Source organism: Oculina patagonica, chromosome 3 (assembly GCF_052425735.1).
Source record: "Oculina patagonica isolate OP01 chromosome 3, crgOcupat, whole genome shotgun sequence".
Classification (NCBI taxonomy): Eukaryota; Metazoa; Cnidaria; class Anthozoa; order Scleractinia; family Oculinidae; genus Oculina; species Oculina patagonica.
In genome coordinates, this window is record NC_135760.1 from 20981824 (window position 1) to 21000844 (window position 19021).

Sequence of the window (19021 nt, forward strand, 5' to 3'; positions counted from 1 at the left end):
TAGTCGCCATCCTTTTGCGTACCGTGGATTCGAATTTGATATCGAATCCAAGAAACCTCCTGCTACTTGGCCTAGGTTAGTCGCGCCATTTTCAGTTGGCGAGAAATACATTGACTGCCTTTTCAAATTATCTGAGAAATTCCAACTCTTTAGACGATATTCCGATAACGACGTGCAAACCCGTTCCAAATTGCGACATGACAATCTTTCAGATTCAGACGGGCAACGTGCCTACCTACCCGGCTAACAGAGCTTCAGAGGTTCAAAGGACTCAAGTTACAACAATAAACTTAAAGAAATGGTGGTGAACAAAGGGATACTGTCTTGTAGTCTCTCCCCCCTCCCTCTGTCGGAGCGAGGAAAATGATGTAAAAGTCGTAATTTAAGGATCGAGGCATTATTTATGGGAAAATCAGGCCTGTTTCATGAATGCGAAGGGCACAGATTATTCTCGTGACTACCGAAAGCGTCGTTCGTGACTAAAACCAGATGATAAATTTGATACGGGTTTTATCTTTCATTGCTGCTTCCCTTCTCTAAAGAAAACCACTCAGCTCACTTCGTCCCTGAACCTGCTGAACTGGTAAACTAGATAGAACTTTAGCTAACTCTCGCTTGACCGAAGTCGTAAGAACCTCTAATCACCAAGGTACCCCTCTGATTACACAGTCCATCCAACATGGCTGTAATTGAAGATAAACAGTTGTCTTTGTCGTACGGCTGGCTGAGGTTTCGTCCGACATGGCTGCAGTTCCTCAACACACCAAAATGGTTCCTGTTCTTTTTGAGTCAGTATTTCTTCACGCAGAGTATCGTCGTCAATGGCGTTTATCCAGGTTCTATTAGCACCATAGAGAAGAGGTTTGGTTTCTCCAGGTCAGTGGGCATTTGTTATCTAATTCATGTTTTCAATGTTACAAACTTGTAGATTTGTTATACTAGGGTCGAATTATTGGTACGCAACAAGGCAGTGAATCTTACGCTTGTTTCAGTAATTTTGTTTAGCACTGATTAAGATCTAGAAGACAAGTGTATAAATTATTTGGTGTCGAATGAGGAAACTGTGTATGCATATGCCATACAACGCACGACTCATGAAAATTCGCAACACAGGGAAGCGAGATTTACAAAGTACCTGGCTTGTTCCGAGATAAATCTTTTTAATGTATGAGTGATTTGCCGGAGGCTCCGTTAATAAAACAAAAGCAAAACAAACAAAACTAAGTAACAAATACGATCATCGTATTTCTATGGACGAGTTTTGCTAAACATAGCATTGAAAAATTCATATGCGAGGTAAAATTTGAATGGATTTCGTGATGGAGAATTCTGACCTGGCGATACTCCAGACGGCAAAATGTTTTACGTTGTCAGATGCGGTATTTCTAGTTCAAGTCCTATTGACCTTTTTGCCTTTCTTAACCAAACTTAACCCACGAAAATATATATAAACAGTGTTGTGCACGTCCCTAGGTTTTTCTTAGCAACCTCGGTTTTTGTCCACCTAAATATAGTATTGATAATATTGAATTGTCAGTTATCAGTTGTTATTTATGCTATTGAACCCTCCCTTAAGCTTCAAATGTTGAGCTTTGGATCGCTAATCAATGGAGATAAACTAACAAATGGTCTAACAGAGCCAGGTTTTCGCAGCCTGAATTTCAGACGACGTCTATATTGAAATTCAAGCTAAGGATTTCGAGTCGGATTTCGGTTTGGATCTCGAGTCGGATAGTCAAGATTTCGTGCGAGCCAAAATCTTGAGTCAGGATTTAAATTATATATACGTTTGATAGTGTATTTCCAGAGTTTTGATTGGCTAAGCGTCGACTGGATACAGCCATGCCCGACAAACATGGTCGACAAAAAGCGTCTTCTGGCCTTTTTGTACGAAACAAAATTAGCAAGATTTAACGATATTTCGTGGTTGTTTTATTCCACTCGCACTTGTAAGATACGATCCCGCGAGACTCATTCACGACAGACTAGATATGACAACTTCATTGTAGTTCACCCTGTTGTCAAACTTCAAACTGAAGGAGGGAGAAAATTTAAGACATTTACTGGACTGAGCGCTTTCAAGCCTGGAAGAGCTTTCCGCTATATATCTATGCGGAAAATGGCTAAGCTTTTAGAAACTCTCTTTGGAAGAGCAACCGTACAATAATACTTACATGTAATTAAAGTTGTCTTTCCATGTAGAAAATGCTTGCTGGCGATCTTGCTCTTTTTCTTAGCGGTAATTCTCATTTTTTTTCTTGTTTGCAGTTACATGATGGGAATGGTAACTAGCAGTTACGACATCGCAGCCATGATCTTAACTCCGCTGATCAGCTACATCGGTGGCTCACGAAAGAAGCCTGTGTTCTGTGCCTGGGGTGTGTTTACTATGGGCGTCGGTTTCTTTATTTTTATGCTGCCTCATTTTGTCTCGCCTCCTTACGAAGCAGGTACGTGTATAAAAATTGGTCACAAAAAGAAATAAAGGAAAAAAATCCTAACGGCGTGTTAACGTCTTATTGTTCTCATATTAGGTGTCATCATGAATTCCACCCTGAGTGTAAGTGACTCGGGACTTTGCGCGGCAAATCGCACTGATTTTGGCGGGAAAAGTGATTGCGAAGAAGAAGCCGCCGGTGGCAATACTCTTTATTACGCGCTGTTCATTCTGGGAATGGTTGTAGCTGGCGCTGGTTGCACTCCGATGTTCGCGTTAGGAATTCCATATATGGATGAAAACGTCAGCGCCAAGGTGTCGCCTTTGTACGTGGGCATATTTGTAGCCGGTGGAATTGCTGGTAAGTTGTGGTGACATTTTTGCCTCGTGTCACGTGTCTAGCCACGTAGCACGCATCTTTACTTGCTACGCATCGACCGCGCAGGTCAAGGAAGAAACAAGACAATTTTAGTATTTAGTGGCCGCTGCAATAACACTCTGCGGGCCCCGATTCTCTTCACTTTCACTTAAACTCTACTATCATGCGGCAGTGCAAGACTTGCAAGTATTGCTGTGTGAGGTTTTTACCTTAGAAAAAAACATCGGTTGGAAATGTTTACTCGTTAAGCACATTTGCGTGGATTGTCATGGACACGAAAACGTTCAGTGTCTAGGCTTGCTTATTTCATTTTTTAGCTGTTATCAGTGTAATGCATATCGCCTTAAATTACGAAAGCGTCTCAGTAGACCCGTCTGAGCGTAGAAAGATTTTTGTCACGAATGTCCTTCAGAACTTTCTTATAGACCTTTTTTTTTGCTGTGGAAAAACCTTCAGACTTTCAAAGTTTTCTTTTTATCATTCCAGGTGCCGCTGTTGGTTTTGTATTACTCTCAAAGTTTCTTGCAATGTTCGTGGAACCTGGTGTCCAGACCTCGTTGACAATGCTTGATAAACGTTGGGTGGGGAACTGGTGGCTAGGGTTTGCCATATTTGGGGCGATCTGCGTGTTTTGGAGCATTTGGCTTTTAGGATTTCCTAAGGAATTTCCGCTGACCAAGAAACAGCAAGAAAAGGAACTCTGTGAAGTCAAAAGTGCAACCAAAGCGGTAGGTTACCTTAATGGGGTGTTTTTTTTTTATGAAAGACAAAATAACACATCCAAAAAAATAAAGGACATGACGAAATAGGCGTATTCCTTACAACCGAGATACTGGGGTAGGACCGCTTGAAGTTGTTTTGCTAGGTTTCGCTTTTTGTAGGAAACATCTCTGATTCTTTGACCGCAATTCAATCACAGTTTGATGCAGTTTCATTATAGCTTGTCCGCGAGTAGATCTTAATTTAATCACAGGTTATGTCCAGTTTGACCGCAATTTGATCGCAACTCCAAATCCCAAAATAATGTGATCACAAATCCTAAATTCAAATTAAATTCCAAATTTGATCGCAGTACGATCGTAGATTTAATGCAATTCGAACTCAGTCCTACCACAATTTAATTTGAACGTAATTTACACCCACTTTCAGTGTTACGTGCATAGCGGCTTTCTTCATCGATATCCATCTTTCGACGTGCTAAACAAACAAGACGGATCGAAATCCGCCAATCACAGCCCACTAGCATGACTTTCTAAACTTGTGGGCCCATTTGCATGAAATCAAAACCGGTATGCATCGGTTTTGATTGGCTCGTTTCAAACATGTACAGCACGTCGAGAGACGATGTCGAAAGATGGATGAAGAAAGATAGCTATGCACGTATAACACTGAAAGCGGGTGTAAACGCGGTAGATCACAGTTTGACTGCACAATCGCAGTCTTACCATACATACACCTTACTGGAGATTAAAGATTTAAAAGAAATGGTCTGGTGTTTTTTCTTAGTCCAAAGACGAAGAAGCAGAGGAGGAAAAAGAAGAAGTTAGTTACTCCAAACTGAAAGATCTTCCTAAGGCCACAAAACTGGTATTTTCACGCCTTCCATTCGTCTTCATTACCTTGGGTGCCTGCTTGGAGCATTTTAATATCTCGACTTCAGGAGCTTTCGTTCCAAAAGTTATTGAAACGCAGTTTTATGTGTCGCCAGGAAAAGCGTCACTGTTGTATGGAGTCATAGCAGTTCCTTGTGCATTTGTTGGAAACTTGTTAGGTGAGCGCAACAACAAAAACAACAACAACAAAACAAAACAGTACAGTACAGTAAAACCGCGACATAACTGAGTATCATGAGACTAGAAGAATGCTTTCGTTATAACGGAGGCTCCTTATACCAGGGCTCTATTCCGTACATTTTACTGTCAGTAACGTTATATACCGCGACTTCGTTACTGATAAAAAAAGGTTCGTTATATCCCCGGGGGGGTTTCTTTGCTTGGGGGGGGCCCCGAAGGTTTTTTTTATATAGAAGGTTATTTTTATAAGAAAGAAAATTTTTTTAAGTATAATTTTTTTTTTTAAAAAAAAAAAAAAAGGTTAAAAAAAAAAAAATAAAAAGGAAAAAAAAAAATAAAATAAGGGGGGGGGGGGGGGGACCCCCCCCCCGTTATATCGCAGTACGTTCCACTCTGCTGTATTCCAAAAAAAATCGTTCAATATAAAAGGAACCCTTGTGAGGCCCGAGAGCGACTTTACCGTTTTGACATATAACTTCTCACATCGTATCGTAACGTTTTTTAAATATATTTCTCGCTTGAAAAAGATATCATGAAGTTGGACGGAATTTGGTATATTATCTTCTTGGATATTACTCTTTTTCTCCGCAACTAAGCTTCAAACTCGACTTAATTGCAATATAGGTTTACTTTATCTTATTATTATCTAGTCGCCTGCTCGCTCTGTCAAACAATTGTGCCCTCGTGAAAGCACCTTGCTCGAATCACTTCCTGCGCTGCTAACTTATCTACGACCAGACTTCTTATTAAATTCGTGATTAGGTTATTTCCATGAAGGGAATGTTCTTATAGAGTGTAGTCAATCTCGTGCCCAGGTTTTTATCGGTGTTCCAATTCAAGATAGTGGTTCTCCAGACGATCCGCCATCGATGATTTGAATGCCAAATGCAGTTTACATTTTTGTAGTGGTCTCTTACTAGTTTATCCTCTTGAAGCAGAATGCTCTCAAAAAGGCCCGCTGTTTGGCAAACCAGAAGGTACTTACAGCTCATTTTTTTTGTTACAGGAGCATATATCAATAAACGTCTGAAATTAGGCCTGACTGGCTCCGCCCGGATGAGTTTTATCGTTGCTGTATTTGGACTTGTGGCTACGTGTTTCCTGTACATCAAATGTGACACGCCAAATATTGCTGGTGTAAATGCACCATATCTGAACAGGTGAGAGATTTATGCATCCCTCCCTTCCCACTCCCCCTAATCCTTACCTCCTTTCTTCCTCCTACCTCCTTTCTTCCTCCTACCGCCCGCCTCCCTCCTCTCTCTCCATCTCTCCCTTCCTCCTTTAGTTCATCTATTTATCTTTCCGTCCGTGCGTTCGTGCCTGCGAGCCTGTGCTTCGCTCGGTCGTTGTTTCGTTTGCTCTTTCGTTGTTCGTTCTTTCGTCCGTTCGTTCGTTCGTTCGTTCCTTTCTTCCTTCATTCCTTTACTCACCAGCTACAAACTCTGAGCCTAGGAATTGCAAAGGCATCAATTAATGTTAAGAATTTTACTTTAATTTCGTATAGCTCGAATCCAGTCCAGCTCTCTTCACCGTGTAACCAGGCCTGTAACTGTACTGCACAGAGTTATGCTCCTGTGTGCGGTGGACCGCTGACCTATTTTTCACCCTGTCATGCTGGCTGTAGTAAAGTCAACAAAACGAACAAGGTACCCGGCAATGTTAAAAACCATTAACAAACAATACAGCAAGGCTGATAGTGCTGATACTACGGGAAAGAGTAGCTTTTGCGAGACACAAGCACGACTAGAACTGGTATAGCAGGGTTGCAACCGTGTGACAGCTGTTTCGCCCTTATATGGGCTCGTCAGCACGTACAACATGTTACAGAGAGCAAGAAGCATAAGTGTTAGACGGTGTCTCGCAAAGCGAAATTAAATGTGGATGGTCACAGCCAATCATGCTTTAAGAAACAACTGTGCTCAAAGAAAACACAGCATAACGGATCTGAGAAGACCTACGGTCCAAAAATACGTAAACGTAAAACTTAAAACAGCAAGGGACTGCCAACGATAATGCTGTATGATCATTGTTGTAGCCTGTATGATTTAACAGGTCCGCTGTATGTTGGCGAGCCCGTTGTGTTATCCTGTAACTTTTTTTCTGTGTTTTTTTTCCTAGGGCTCCTCATCTTACTTCAACTGCGCTTGCGTCACCAGAACTGGCAAAACTTCAGGAAAAGCGAAGAAAGGCAGCTGCTATGTTGACTGCGGGCTCAACTTTGTACTCTTTATGGCGATTCTTGCTCTGATGCCTTTAATGACCTTTATGAATCACACTCCAGCGTATATAGTGACCTTGAGGTTTGTAACGGCATATTGCCTTTAAAAGAAGGTAGTAAAGGGGGGAAGTCTAGTACACGTTCACGAAAAACGTAACGGTCAGTTCACATTCCAACCAGTTTATGACCTCACTTTCATGTAGTATACGGGTAACGGTCACAAAATCACAGTTCACTGCGTAGTAAATTTAGATTCCTGTTCCGCGAAAAATTATTGTGGTAAATTACGGATCATAGCGTTTAGCAGATCACGTTTTACGTTTGAGTAGCCAATCAGAGCGCACCAACAACACTGTCCACTGTCTTAGTCTACACCTGATTGAAGAAACGTTGACCAAAAAAGCATAAACCATGAACAATGCGACTCAGATGTTTACTGGGAAATTGTAAGAAATAATCTTCGTCTCAGACAGAATAAACATTATAAAAAGACAAGTAGCATAAATCATGCTCTTTAGGCTCTCAAAGAAACAAAATATCTTGATTATCCATAAAAGGAATATTCTTATCGTTCATGGTTTATGCTTATAACAGGGACAACGTTTCTTCAATTAGGTGTACGGCTAATTGCTAACTTATTATTATTAACATTAATCCTCTTTAAGGAGTAGCCTTATAAAATTGAATGGGCTTCGATGCCCAACTTTAATTTAAGCAGAAAACTAAATAAGGCAAGCAAGCGTTCAACTAATTCTTTCAATTTTAAACTTAAGGTAAAAAAATTCAAAAGCGAGATTTAATCAAGATGATCAAATTACGCACTTTTATTTCAGGAGCGTCCCACCCGGTCAGCGGTCATATGCGTTAGGACTCCAGATGGATCTTATCAGGGTCTTTGGCTCCATTCCAGGGCCTATAGTGTTTGGCGCCTTATTGGACAAGACATGCATACTATGGAACAAAAAGTAAGTATGGGGTGGAGGGAGCTATTTAACCAGAATATTTTGTTTGTAAGCAGACAGACATATAAGGAGGGACTTAGCATTGTATGCCCCTGATGAAGGTTGGTTTTGTTCAACCGAAATATTGGGCCAAAATAAATTTATAACATCAGTCCCTAGCTGTTTGATCAGCCCTGCATTTAAAGTTTGGCTTATAACAGGCATTTTATGTAGCCTGCCCAGAAGCCCCTTGGATTCACGGAGCGCCTTAGTAGGAAGCTATTTGTATGTGGCCAAAGCAAATAAATTTTTCGTATTAATTTTCGGCCAATCTCGTCCCCAGAAGCCGCGATCCTTCAAGTCGGCACTAAGAATTGAGACCTCTGGGCTAGACTGAAAGCCCGCCAAAAAACGGCCAAATCTGACTAGCTGTCTTAAACTTGTTCATTTCATCCACAACCTCTCCGCCCGCGCACAGTCAATCCGGAACCAAGAATTCCTGGATCCGGTTTTTGAATTGCGCAGAGCCGTTGAGCGTTCGGTCACCGAAAACGGACCGGCCGGGTCTGGGAACGAGATTGTTTTGCGGCTTACTTTGAAAACCTATCGTCAGAGATACCATTATATGTAGAAAATGAACCATCTGAAGTGGAGTACAAAAACACGATTTTCAAACCCCTAGGACCAATTTTCTACGGCCGAATGAAGAGGCAAAGAATGCCGTAGATTTTGAAGGTTGCGTATGATATTATTATCACGTGAGTAGCACATGCTAAGTACGCATGAGTCAAATATTTGTACTGTTTAAATCTTCCGGTAAAATTCTGAGCAACACCATCATTTAGCGTGACAACTTTAAGATTAGCTGCAAAGGAATGGATTGTTATTTACAGGTGCGGACGTAAAGGTCACTGCCTGGAGTACGACCACGATGGACTGGCACTAGTGGTGGTGAGCGTTTTTGCCACGTGTAAACTCATCACCGTGATATGTTTCTTTCTGTCGTGGTTCTTCTGCCAACGACTCCAAGCAAAAGAAAAGAAAAAAGATGTTACCAATGAAGGAGAAGGCGAAGGAAGAGCCTCCACTGTTGTCAATGAGAAAGAATTCCTCTACAACCAGGAGACAGCGATGTAAAAATGACGTGCCTTTAAGGTGGCTCGTAATGGTTTTAGACATGCCCGTCTTTGGTGTTTTAGTGCAGCAATACGAAGAACGTATAGGAACATTTTATAGTGTAAATTTGTACAAGTTTAACTAATGAACAAATTGAGATTATTGTGACATCAAAAATCTTTGTCATGGCAACGTCAAAAGAGATCAAAGATACCCTATTTTGGACCTTTTGAGGCTAATAACTCAAAAACTACTCGGTAAAGGTTCTTGTTTTTTGATATATTTTTGTCCCACCATAAAAAGAACATTTTTGCAAAACGTCCGAGCTACTTTATTTTTTCATAAATTTTAGGTGGCTCTGATCCCTACCTACAGAATTTCAAAAACTTGTAACATGGTTTGTTTGTCCGAAAGACAAAAATATATCAGTAAGTTATTAGCCTCAAACGGCCAAAATAAGGTATCTTTAACCACTTTTGTCGTTGGTATGGCGACGAATTTTGACATCGCAGTTATCTTAATTTGTTTATTTGTAAAACCTTCAGAAAGCTATACTTAATGTTTAACCACAACATTATGAGTGTAGCTGCAAAACTCTTTACATCAGTTGAGGTTAGGCAAAAACGTAGTGGCGATTTTATCGTTCTGTTACAAATTTTGTACAAAAATTCGGAATTTGACGACGTGACGTCATAACGGTGTTTGCATTGGTTCTTAAAAACAAGAAAAACAGCCCACCAATCAGAGATGGTGTTATATAGTCTTAACTTTTAAAATTTAAAATTCAAGTGAACAGAAACCAAACAGAGCATACATTATTTAGTCATAAGAATGTTCAAGCAACAAGGCATCCTATGAAGGTTGCGAAATTTAAATTTTATTATAGTGTGTCGTATTTCACAGTATAAGTGTACTAAGTCGTTCTATGCTTCCTGCTAGGGCTTTCCACAAGTTGCTCGGCAACTTTTTGGCAACTTTACATGTTTCGAGCAACTTTTTCCCCTTCGAGCAACTTTTTTCCTCTCGAGCAACTTGTTGCATTTTGAGCAATTTTTATACCGAACATCTCCGAAGATTATCCGAGTGTTGTTCAAAGGCAATACGAACGTTTCCGAAGATTCCGGGAACATCTGAAGACGTTTCGAAACTTTTTGAAACTCGTCATCAAAAATGACGTCATCGATATCTTCACGATTTTTCTCAGTTAAAGAAATCCTTGTTATTTAACCGTTAATTTGTTATTTGGATACTTTTTTTGCTGTAAAATTGCATAAAACTGCTTAGAAATCTAACCCGAAAGGGAAATAAGCATATATTTAGAGAAATTGTCTTGATTAGAAGCGGCGTTTTGGATTTTTTGGAGCAACTTTTATTATCAGAAGCAACTTTTTTGGATTTTGGGAGCAACTTTTGAGCAACTTTTTGAGAAATTACGGGCAACTTTTTGGGAAATCTCGAGCAACTTGTGAAAAGCCCTACTTCCTGCTCCTTTAAAATTTATCACAAACGACAACATTAATCTCTTATTCGAATTCGATCACGAATCCGCGGGCCACCGGTTTGTAATACTAAAAATAACCATTTCTGCAAGGTTCTGAAGATTGACACTGACAATAAAGAATTGATAACCTTGATAATGCCGTTTTGACTTATATTGTTACATGTACCTACACACAATCCTCAAAACCGTAAAAAATACTCACAGCAGCAAGAGCCTTAACGAAGCTCAACGACCTATTTGTACAATTCTTAGTCATCTTTTGCCCTTCAAAATGGGGTGTCATTTTGGGGGTTTGGACCATAAAAGGGTATCAATAGCAATATGGCCAGGGTTTAAAAATGTTTGCAGCACGTACCTATCCAAAATTAGCAGAGCACCACTTCCCTCTCCCTCCCCCGGGAGGCAGATCCCTGAAACTTGTAGTCTAGGCGAAAAAAATTATGTGCAAGTCGTAACGTTTTTGGTAAAAACTACGAACGGGGCATAATTTGGGGGCCTGTGTCATATGTGTGAATTTGAAAGGGCCACAGATCTTTGTCGTGACTCCCGTAACCGTCGTTCGTGACTATAACCAGGTGATAAATTTGATACGGGTTTTATCTTTCATTTGTGCTTCCCTCCCCTTAGCTTTCTTGTTAACGGCTGAAGCAAACTCTCTTCGTCCCTGAACTGGTAAACAAGATAAAATTCTCGCTTAACGGAAGTCGTAAGAACCTCTAATCGCAAAGGTACCCCTCTGATTACACAATCCATCCAACATGGCTGTGACTGAAGACAAACAGTTGTCGTACGGCTGGCTGAGGTTTCGTCCGACATGGCTGCAGTTCCTCAACACTCCAAAATGGTTCCTGTTCTTCTTGAGTCAGTATTTTTTCACGCAGAGCATCGTCGTCAATGGCGTCTATCCAGGCTCTATCAGCACGATAGAGAAGCGCTTTGGTTTCTCAAGGTCAGTGTGACGGTACTATTATTAAATTCATGTTTTCAATGATCATACAAACTTTCAAAACAGGCCAACGTCGTGGCACGCAACAAGGCAGTGAAACTAACGCTTGTTTTAGTGTTTTTCTTTAGCGCTGACTTAGATGTAGAAGACAAAAAAATTATAAGTTTAATTTGATGTAGAATTAGGAATAATTTGTATGCATATGCAATGCCCCGCACAACTCATGAAAATCATATCCGCAACATTTACAACTGAACCTGCCTAGGCTGCCTTGCGTATTGGTATGCTGGGGGACTTTAAATGTTGTTCGGAGATGATAAGACTATTTAATGTATAATTATTTGCTGGAAGCTCGGTTAAATAAACGAAAAGAAAGGCAAACAAAACTAGCATATGCGACGGATGAGTATTTCCAAAGATGGCTACGAAAAAAATCACTTTGGAAGGTGACACTTTGATGGATTTCTTGAGGGAAAAATTTTGACCTGGCGATACTGAAGAGGAAAAATGTATTATGTTATCAGACCCTATTGTGTTGACAATTTGACCTGTCTGATCTTTGTGTTTTCTTAACCAAAGCCATCACGAAGTAGTATTTATAACAAAAAACAGAGTTCTCAGCAGTGTACATGTTAGAGCACATCCCTAAGCTTTTGTTCGCGACCTCGCTCTTTTGCCTTTTAATATACAGGGCAGTTAAGATCAGTTAAGGGGTGGAATTCAAGAAAAAATAATGGTATTGAAAAGAGAACGTTTAAAAAATCACAGTTCACGGCTACTATGGAAATCGCGATTCAAGAGGGAAAAATAGGCATTTCAATTTCACGTGAGGAAAAGGACCGATCACGGGTCACGAAAATACTCATTATGAATAACAACTGACAGCACACAAAATTTGTTTATTCTCGATCAAAAATGGCTCGGCCTAGTCGAGAGCGTAGTCTAACCTTCAGAGGTCCTTTTTTCTCAGTTATTAACCCTTTGTATACCAAGGGGGGGGATTTTTTATAAATAAAATTTTAAGTGAATTAGTTTTTTAAAGATAAGCTAGTGTCCCGGGGGTACTCCCTATAATGGCCTAGCTATACGTGGAGGCTCCGCCTGAAAGGGGTACCTTTTTCAGGTTTCAGGTATATATAAGGGTAGGGATTTCACAAGCTTAGGTATATGTAAGGGTACGAAATTCATTTCGAACAGACGCAATTTATGGCTGTATTATATTAATTTATGAGACGCTACATGAAAATGACAAGAAAACATCCTGTTCTAAGTCTATACTATACTATGTCTTTAGGTATATGAAAGGGGTACCTTTTATAAGTAAAAGGTATACGAAAGGGGAACAATTTCTGTCAAAATGGTATATAAAAGGGTAAGGGGAAAGAGCTCGGGGCGGAGCCTTCCCGTATAAAACATTTTTTAGGAGCCCCCCCCCCCTCCCTCCCTCCTCGGGTGGGGGCTACTTCCAGGTAGTTAAATACACAATGCTTTAGCGAGCACTATCAAGTTATGGTGAACGCAGAAAGATTAGAGAGCACTCGAGTTGCTCAAGACGATAGCCGAGAGCAACTCTAGCTTCTTGAGTGCTCTTCAAATCTTTCTAATGAACCATACAGTGCACAACTAAGAGCATGAATCAATTTTTTAATAGCATGCAAAAACCGTGAAAAAATCTCGCGCGAAAAAAAAAACATTATCTGGCGAAGCGACCAGTTTACGCTATCAACTTGCACTTATGGAGTATGGTGGACGCTTACGTATACTGAATTTGATTTTAAATATCAACAAAACTTGTTAGCAATAACTCAGACAACTAGCTCTCAAAATTTTACTTGTTTGCAGTTACATGATGGGAATGGTAACTAGCAGTTACGACATCGCAGCCATGATCTTAACTCCGCTGATCAGCTACATCGGTGGCTCACGAAAAAAACCAGTGTTCTGTGCCTGGGGTGTGTTTACTATGGGAGTCGGTTTCTTTACTTTCATACTGCCTCATTTTGTCTCGCCTCCTTACAAAGCAGGTACGTGCATGTGCAGGCGAGTTAGCCACAAAAATAAAATCAAAAATACTAACGGTGTGTTAACGTCGTGTTGTTCACACATTAGGTGTCATCACAAATTCTACCCTGAGCGTAAGTGACTCAGGACTTTGCGAGGCAAACCGCACTGATTTTGGCGGGAATAGTGAATGCGAAGAAGAAGCCGCCGGTGGCGGTACTCTTTATTACGCGCTGTTCATTCTGGGAATGGTTGTAGCGGGCTCTGGTTGCACTCCGATGATCGCCTTAGGAATTCCATATATGGATGAAAACGTCAGCGCCAGGGCGTCGCCTATGTACGTGGGTGTATTTATAGCCTGTGGAATTATTGGTAAGTTGTTATGGTCACTTCTTCACTTTAAATGCGCCATCTGTTTTCTAATGAAGCATCCGTGCATTAAAAATATAAATACATGTATATTCATTTCTAATTTTACTGTAACTGAATGAGAAAACCATTGTCTTAAAGAAGATGCGTAATGTCATGGTTCACGTAACTCGAACGCAAGAGTTTTGTGCATCCTAAAAGTGCGTATGCAATTCTTGTTCTTCGTACGCTATACACCAAGCGCGCAAATCGAAGAAGAAATTTATTAGGTGTCCCCTGCATTAACTTTGCTCCATGGTGTGGCAATCTATGCAAAAAATTACGACACGTATGTATCCCTGATTCTAGTTCATCATTTCAGTTCAGAATGGTTGTGCGCAATGTTGCGCGCACCACCTTCAGGGTAGACACATGGTGCATGTTACATGCGGCCTGGCCTTTAAAGGGATACATATGTAGTTACACGGTTTGGCATGTACAAGCTATAATATGATCAGCTCAATCAATTCCATTGTTTATGAACCAATCAGTTTCATTCGTTTTTGCTTTTTCCAACATACATCTGAACTGCAGCACTGAACGGGGAAGAGTTTAAAATCGTCGTTTTGGCTTTTTTAGGCATTCTTAAATTTTTTGCCATTGAAAAACCTTCAGCATTATGCAAGTCATGATCAAATGTTTCTTTTCCATTGTTTCAGGTGCCGCTGTTGGATTCGCATTTCTCTCAAAGTTTCTTGCAATGTTCGTGGAACTTGGTGTCCAGACCTCGTTAACAGTGCACGATAAACAGTGGGTGGGGAACTGGTGGCTAGGGTTTGCCATATTTGGGGCGATCTGCATGTTCTGGAGCATTTGGCTGTTAGGATTCCCAAAGGAGTTTCCGCTGACCAAAAAACTACGAGAAACAGAACTTTGTGAAGCAAAATCTGAAACCGATGTGGTAGGTTACTTCCATCGTAGTTAACGTAATAAAGAGAAATGGCTAAGAAGCCCGGCAAACATCAAAAGAGCAAACAAAGAGGTCCTGATTTAGGTTGGAAGGTCCATGAGAGTGCACATCTTTTGTTTTGCACTCATACACTATGCATGAATTACGTAATCGCAAAGTTTTTATTGGTTGGTTGCATGAACACACGTGTACCCTTATACTCCACCAATAGGAGTGAAGAGGATGAGTGAGTGCATGAACACACGTAGCCACCTATTGTATTTTGTCAAGTTTTGTGCACTCTCAACCCCCAAAATAGCGAACAAAAACATATAACAAAGAACTTTGTCGGGATTCATAACCATTTCCCTCTATTAACTATGCTTCTATGGAGTTTTCTTTTGTGAATTTTCCAAAAATATGTGTCACAGGAGAACGAAAACGTGACCAAATTTTAATTTTTAAAATTTTTCTTCGAAACCAAATTATAAGGAAAGGATTTACAGCGGCCAAATAAAAGCAATGCAATCATTCGCTATTTTCGGGTTTCATCGCCTCGAAGTTTGTAACAGTTGGAAGTGAAAATGTGCAAGACGTCTGTAAGAAAACAAAAACTTAAGCGGGCCTGTGCACAGAATTTTCTTGTTAAAACAGTTTATGTACGATTATACTCAAAGCTTGTGGGGTTGTTACGAATAACATAAACTAAAATGTACAAATGTAAGAGTAAGACACTTCTTAACATTCGATAACATTGCTCGTGTTAGAAACGAAAAGTGCCTTGTGTCTTCGTTAAAGAATCTTCCATAAGGTTGTGCCTCTGTATGCAATTTTTGATTAGCGGTGCCGGGCAACCGAATGTGCGCAGTAGCTATCGAATGGTTACTAAGGGCACAGTGAATAGCTTGACAAAGTCATTGTCTAGTTCGCATGTCTTGGTCTTGACCGTGCACAAAACACAATAGCTATTTGCATTTTGTTTGTTCTTTTGAAGTTTGCCGGACATCACAACAACAAACAGTGAAAACAATGTCCAGTCTGGCAAAAGTAGAGCTTGCGAATTACACCAATTAAAAATAACTTCAATGATTCTGAAATGATTTACCATTTTTGGTTGTTAAATGTCAATCGTGACCAATCTTTCGCTTAATATTCCACGCTGCCAAAACATTCTCTGTGACGTGAAACATCAGAAGAGAAATCAGTGGCGTGAAACATCAAACGCAAACGCAAATGCAGTCATTTCTGAGAAAACAAACATTTGGGTGACGTCTTTCTTAGCAACGGCCTGATTGATATAGACTCGCACCGTTTCCAGGCACTGCTATGTCTCCAAAGAAAAGTGGCGACGTTCTACCCCCCCCCCCCCCCCCGGTTGGGACGAACCGACTGCAATTTCAATTACTATTTGCACGGTTTCCTAGTTCCAGTCTCCCATCGACGGAAAACAATCATTGATAGGAAATCGAACCACAAATGGTAAGCGCCATCCCTAACTCGGTTGGTGTACAGTTTTTTTTTTCGACAAATGGCAAGCACCCCATATTGTTACCTTAAGGTAAAGATAAAGTCTGTTTCTGAGCCAAGTGGCCCATATAGCCGGAGGTCGAGCGCGCTAACCATTGGGTCACTAAGCCTCCCACCATGTTGTTACCTTGCTGGGCATTAACTTAACCCTATTCAGACCGGGGGGGGGGGGCTTTTGAGGCCCGTGCTGACTTTTAACTTTTATAACATTTTTTAAGATTTAACCAAACACTGCCAAACTTTATAGGGAAAGCGTCAAATTGATGTGTTTGACCTGTTGATTAAGGTCCGGCTTTTCCCACTTGAAAAGCCGGACCTTAATCAACAGGTCAAACACATCAATTTGACGCTTTCCCTATAGCTGCACGCGCGCGCGCTTCTTTTTAATTCCGTTAACTTCAAAATTTATCTAGCGTATTGCTTTTCAACGCAATGTAACGTATGATTTGTAACAGGCACGTTTCAAATCACTGTAAACTTTCATAACCGTCACACTGACGATGACGGATGTATCGTCGAAACATGTTTGTGAAAATTAAAAAAGTCGTATTACTTTTGAAAATTTCTACATTTTTGCTGCTGTCTCGACCATTTGGAATTATTTTTACATTTTTACGGGTTTAAAGCACATTTTTATTCATTTTGAGTACTTTGCAGTGATTTTGGGTGGTTTTCTGGCATTTTGGAAAAATTTTGAAATCCAACATGGCGGATCCAAGTTGGCGGCTGTTTTGTCATCGTGATGTAATTGTCACGTGATGTGACGTCACCATCCCAAGTGACTATACCAAAAGAAAGAGTTTCGGACGTACAATACATCCTATAAGTTTCATGGTGATTGCTTAAATATTCTGGAAGTTACATAGGGGGGCTTCCGCCTCCCCCCCCCCCCCCCGGTACGAGAAGGTCCAAAAAAGTCCGGTCAGAATAGGGTTAAATGTTTAAATAACAACTGTCCGGTGTCCTTTGGTAGACCAAAGAAAAAGAAGCAGAAGAGGAAAATGAAGAAGCTGGTTACTCCAAACTAAAAGATCTTCCCAAAGCAACAAAAATGGTGTTTTCGCGCCTTCCATTCGTCTTCATTACCTTGGGTGTCTGCCTGGAGCATTTTTATATTTCATCTTCAGTAGCTTTCATGCCAAAGATCATTCACACGCAGTTTTCTCTGCCGTCTGGGAAAGCAGCTCTGGTGTATGGAGTGATAGCATTACCTTGTGCATTCTTTGGAAACTTGTTAGGTAAGCGCAAAACATGTACACAAGTTGAAATTATATTAAGTGTTCAGGAAATAGCGCGCTCTACGATTGGTCATCTCGAGTTCACTGACACTCAATAAAGCACCCGGGCTACGTCGCGCGTGTGCTTTATCTAGTTTAAGCTAGTTTAATCTTGACAAAATTCTCGAATCTGATTGGTTTTAGCACGCCCTATTATGAAAATACAGTCGAAGCTCTCGTAAGCGGACACCCTCGGGATGCGAAGAAAGTGTCCGTAAGTGCAGCTGGCCGCTTAGGAGAATGGTTCTCGTAAGCGGCCACTAGAGGTGTAGGGGATAGATGGCCGCTTATGGGAGCTTGCCCAGCTAACAATAACCGGACGGACGTGGATGACGACAAAACAAGCACTGAAATGTGGTCCTCTAATTACTGGAAAATCATTGTCACGAACAGCGATGTGAAGTTGGTTGATAAAAACAAGATACAGAGGTTGTAAGTAGGATTTTTTGGGGTGTCCACTTACGGGAGCTTAAAAACAGAGAAAAAGTCTAAATCGTAGTCTCTGCAAGTGTCCGCGGCCGCTTACGGGAATGTCCGCTTACGAGAATGTAAAAATACAGAGTTTGTATGGGAGTTAAAACGGGGTTCCAAACAAGGTTGCCGTAAGTAGAGCAGTCCGCTTACGAGAGTGTCCGTAAGAGAGCTTCAACTGTATGATAAACTTGAACTGAACAATGGTAGCACGCACATACAGTGAAACATCTCGATTTTTGTCAACTCAAAACTAAATCATGAACGTGACTAAAAACCATCTGTTATTTGACCTTCTTGGCTTTTTCCTATTTTTTCACAACCAAGCTACAATCTGGACTCATTTTGAGCTTGTTATAGTGTATAACGATCTAGGCGTTTAGCCGCTCTTTTAAACGATAGTGCGTACGCACATGAAGAAAAAAATCGCCTAAATCACTTACTGTGATACTAACACATCCACCCCTAGTCTTCTTATTAAATTGGCGGTTACGTTTTTACCATCATTTTGACCTCGGCATTTCGAAAAGAAGCAAGGGCCCTACGTATGATGTTGAAAAAAACATGCATGTTTCAATAATTCTTATCAGGTTTTTCCTCCAGAAGCTGAAAGCAGTCAAAAATACCTACTGTTTTGGAAGCCAGGAGATAAACGTATTTAAGCTGGATGTACATATTTTTTTACAGGGGCATATATTAACAAACGCCTGAAATTAAACCTAACTGGTTCCGCGCGGATGTGTTTTATCATTGGAGTATTGAGTCTTATCAGTACGTGTTTTCTGTACATCAAATGTGACACGCCAAGCATTGCTGGCGTGAATGCACCATATGTAAACAGGTGAGAGGTGATCCATCTATACGTCCGAACGTTCGTCTGCCAGGCCAGCCATCCATTGACCATCCTCCCTCTCTTCCTCCTTCCCCCTCCCTCCCTCCCTCCCTCCCTCCCTCTTTCCCTTCAATTCCTTCCTTCCTTCCTCCCTCTCTACCTTCCTCCTCCCTCCCTCCTGCCCTTCCTTTCTTTCTTCCTTTCTTCCTTCCTTCCTACCTTCCTCCCTCCCTCTCTACCTTCCTCCTTCCTTCCTTCCCTCCCTCCCTCCTGCCCTTCCTT

The 19021-nt window shown here is 40.9% G+C and overlaps 2 protein-coding genes across 2 annotated transcripts; both read left to right on the plus strand.

Annotated features, from left to right (window-relative positions):
• The first annotated feature begins 422 nt into the window (after positions 1-422).
• On the plus strand, positions 423-9818 carry LOC144645310 (solute carrier organic anion transporter family member 4A1-like). The gene is made up of 11 exons (XM_078504839.1): positions 423-583; positions 670-876; positions 2269-2450; positions 2535-2798; positions 3303-3544; positions 4323-4587; positions 5616-5769; positions 6117-6258; positions 6731-6912; positions 7664-7795; positions 8665-9818. Exons 2-11 carry the CDS (start codon positions 680-682, stop codon positions 8906-8908), a joined length of 2004 nt encoding a protein of 667 aa, XP_078360965.1. The 5' UTR covers positions 423-583; positions 670-679; the 3' UTR covers positions 8909-9818.
• A 1310-nt stretch (positions 9819-11128) lies between these two features.
• On the plus strand, positions 11129-18857 carry LOC144645445 (solute carrier organic anion transporter family member 4A1-like). The gene is made up of 6 exons (XM_078505026.1): positions 11129-11337; positions 13177-13358; positions 13444-13707; positions 14403-14644; positions 17133-17397; positions 18595-18857. The coding sequence occupies exons 1-6, from the start codon at positions 11147-11149 to the stop codon at positions 18750-18752; spliced, it is 1302 nt and encodes a 433-aa protein (XP_078361152.1). The 5' UTR covers positions 11129-11146; the 3' UTR covers positions 18753-18857.
• Positions 18858-19021: the final 164 nt, after the last annotated feature.

What these genes read in the sequence shown, in the direction of transcription:
- LOC144645310 (XM_078504839.1), top strand. Translation starts at nt 680, where the DNA reads ATGGCTGTAATTGAAGATAAACAGTTGTCTTTGTCGTACGGCTGGCTG. An exon ending in TCAAAAGTGCAACCAAAGCG is followed by an intron (nt 3,545 to 4,322) that starts GTAGGTTACCTT and finishes GTTTTTTCTTAG; the next exon opens with TCCAAAGACGAAGAAGCAGA. An exon ending in TGCATACTATGGAACAAAAA is followed by an intron (nt 7,796 to 8,664) that starts GTAAGTATGGGG and finishes TGTTATTTACAG; the next exon opens with GTGCGGACGTAAAGGTCACT.
- LOC144645445 (XM_078505026.1), top strand. Translation starts at nt 11,147, where the DNA reads ATGGCTGTGACTGAAGACAAACAGTTGTCGTACGGCTGGCTGAGGTTT. An exon ending in TATAGCCTGTGGAATTATTG is followed by an intron (nt 13,708 to 14,402) that starts GTAAGTTGTTAT and finishes CCATTGTTTCAG; the next exon opens with GTGCCGCTGTTGGATTCGCA. An exon ending in CAAAATCTGAAACCGATGTG is followed by an intron (nt 14,645 to 17,132) that starts GTAGGTTACTTC and finishes GTCCTTTGGTAG; the next exon opens with ACCAAAGAAAAAGAAGCAGA.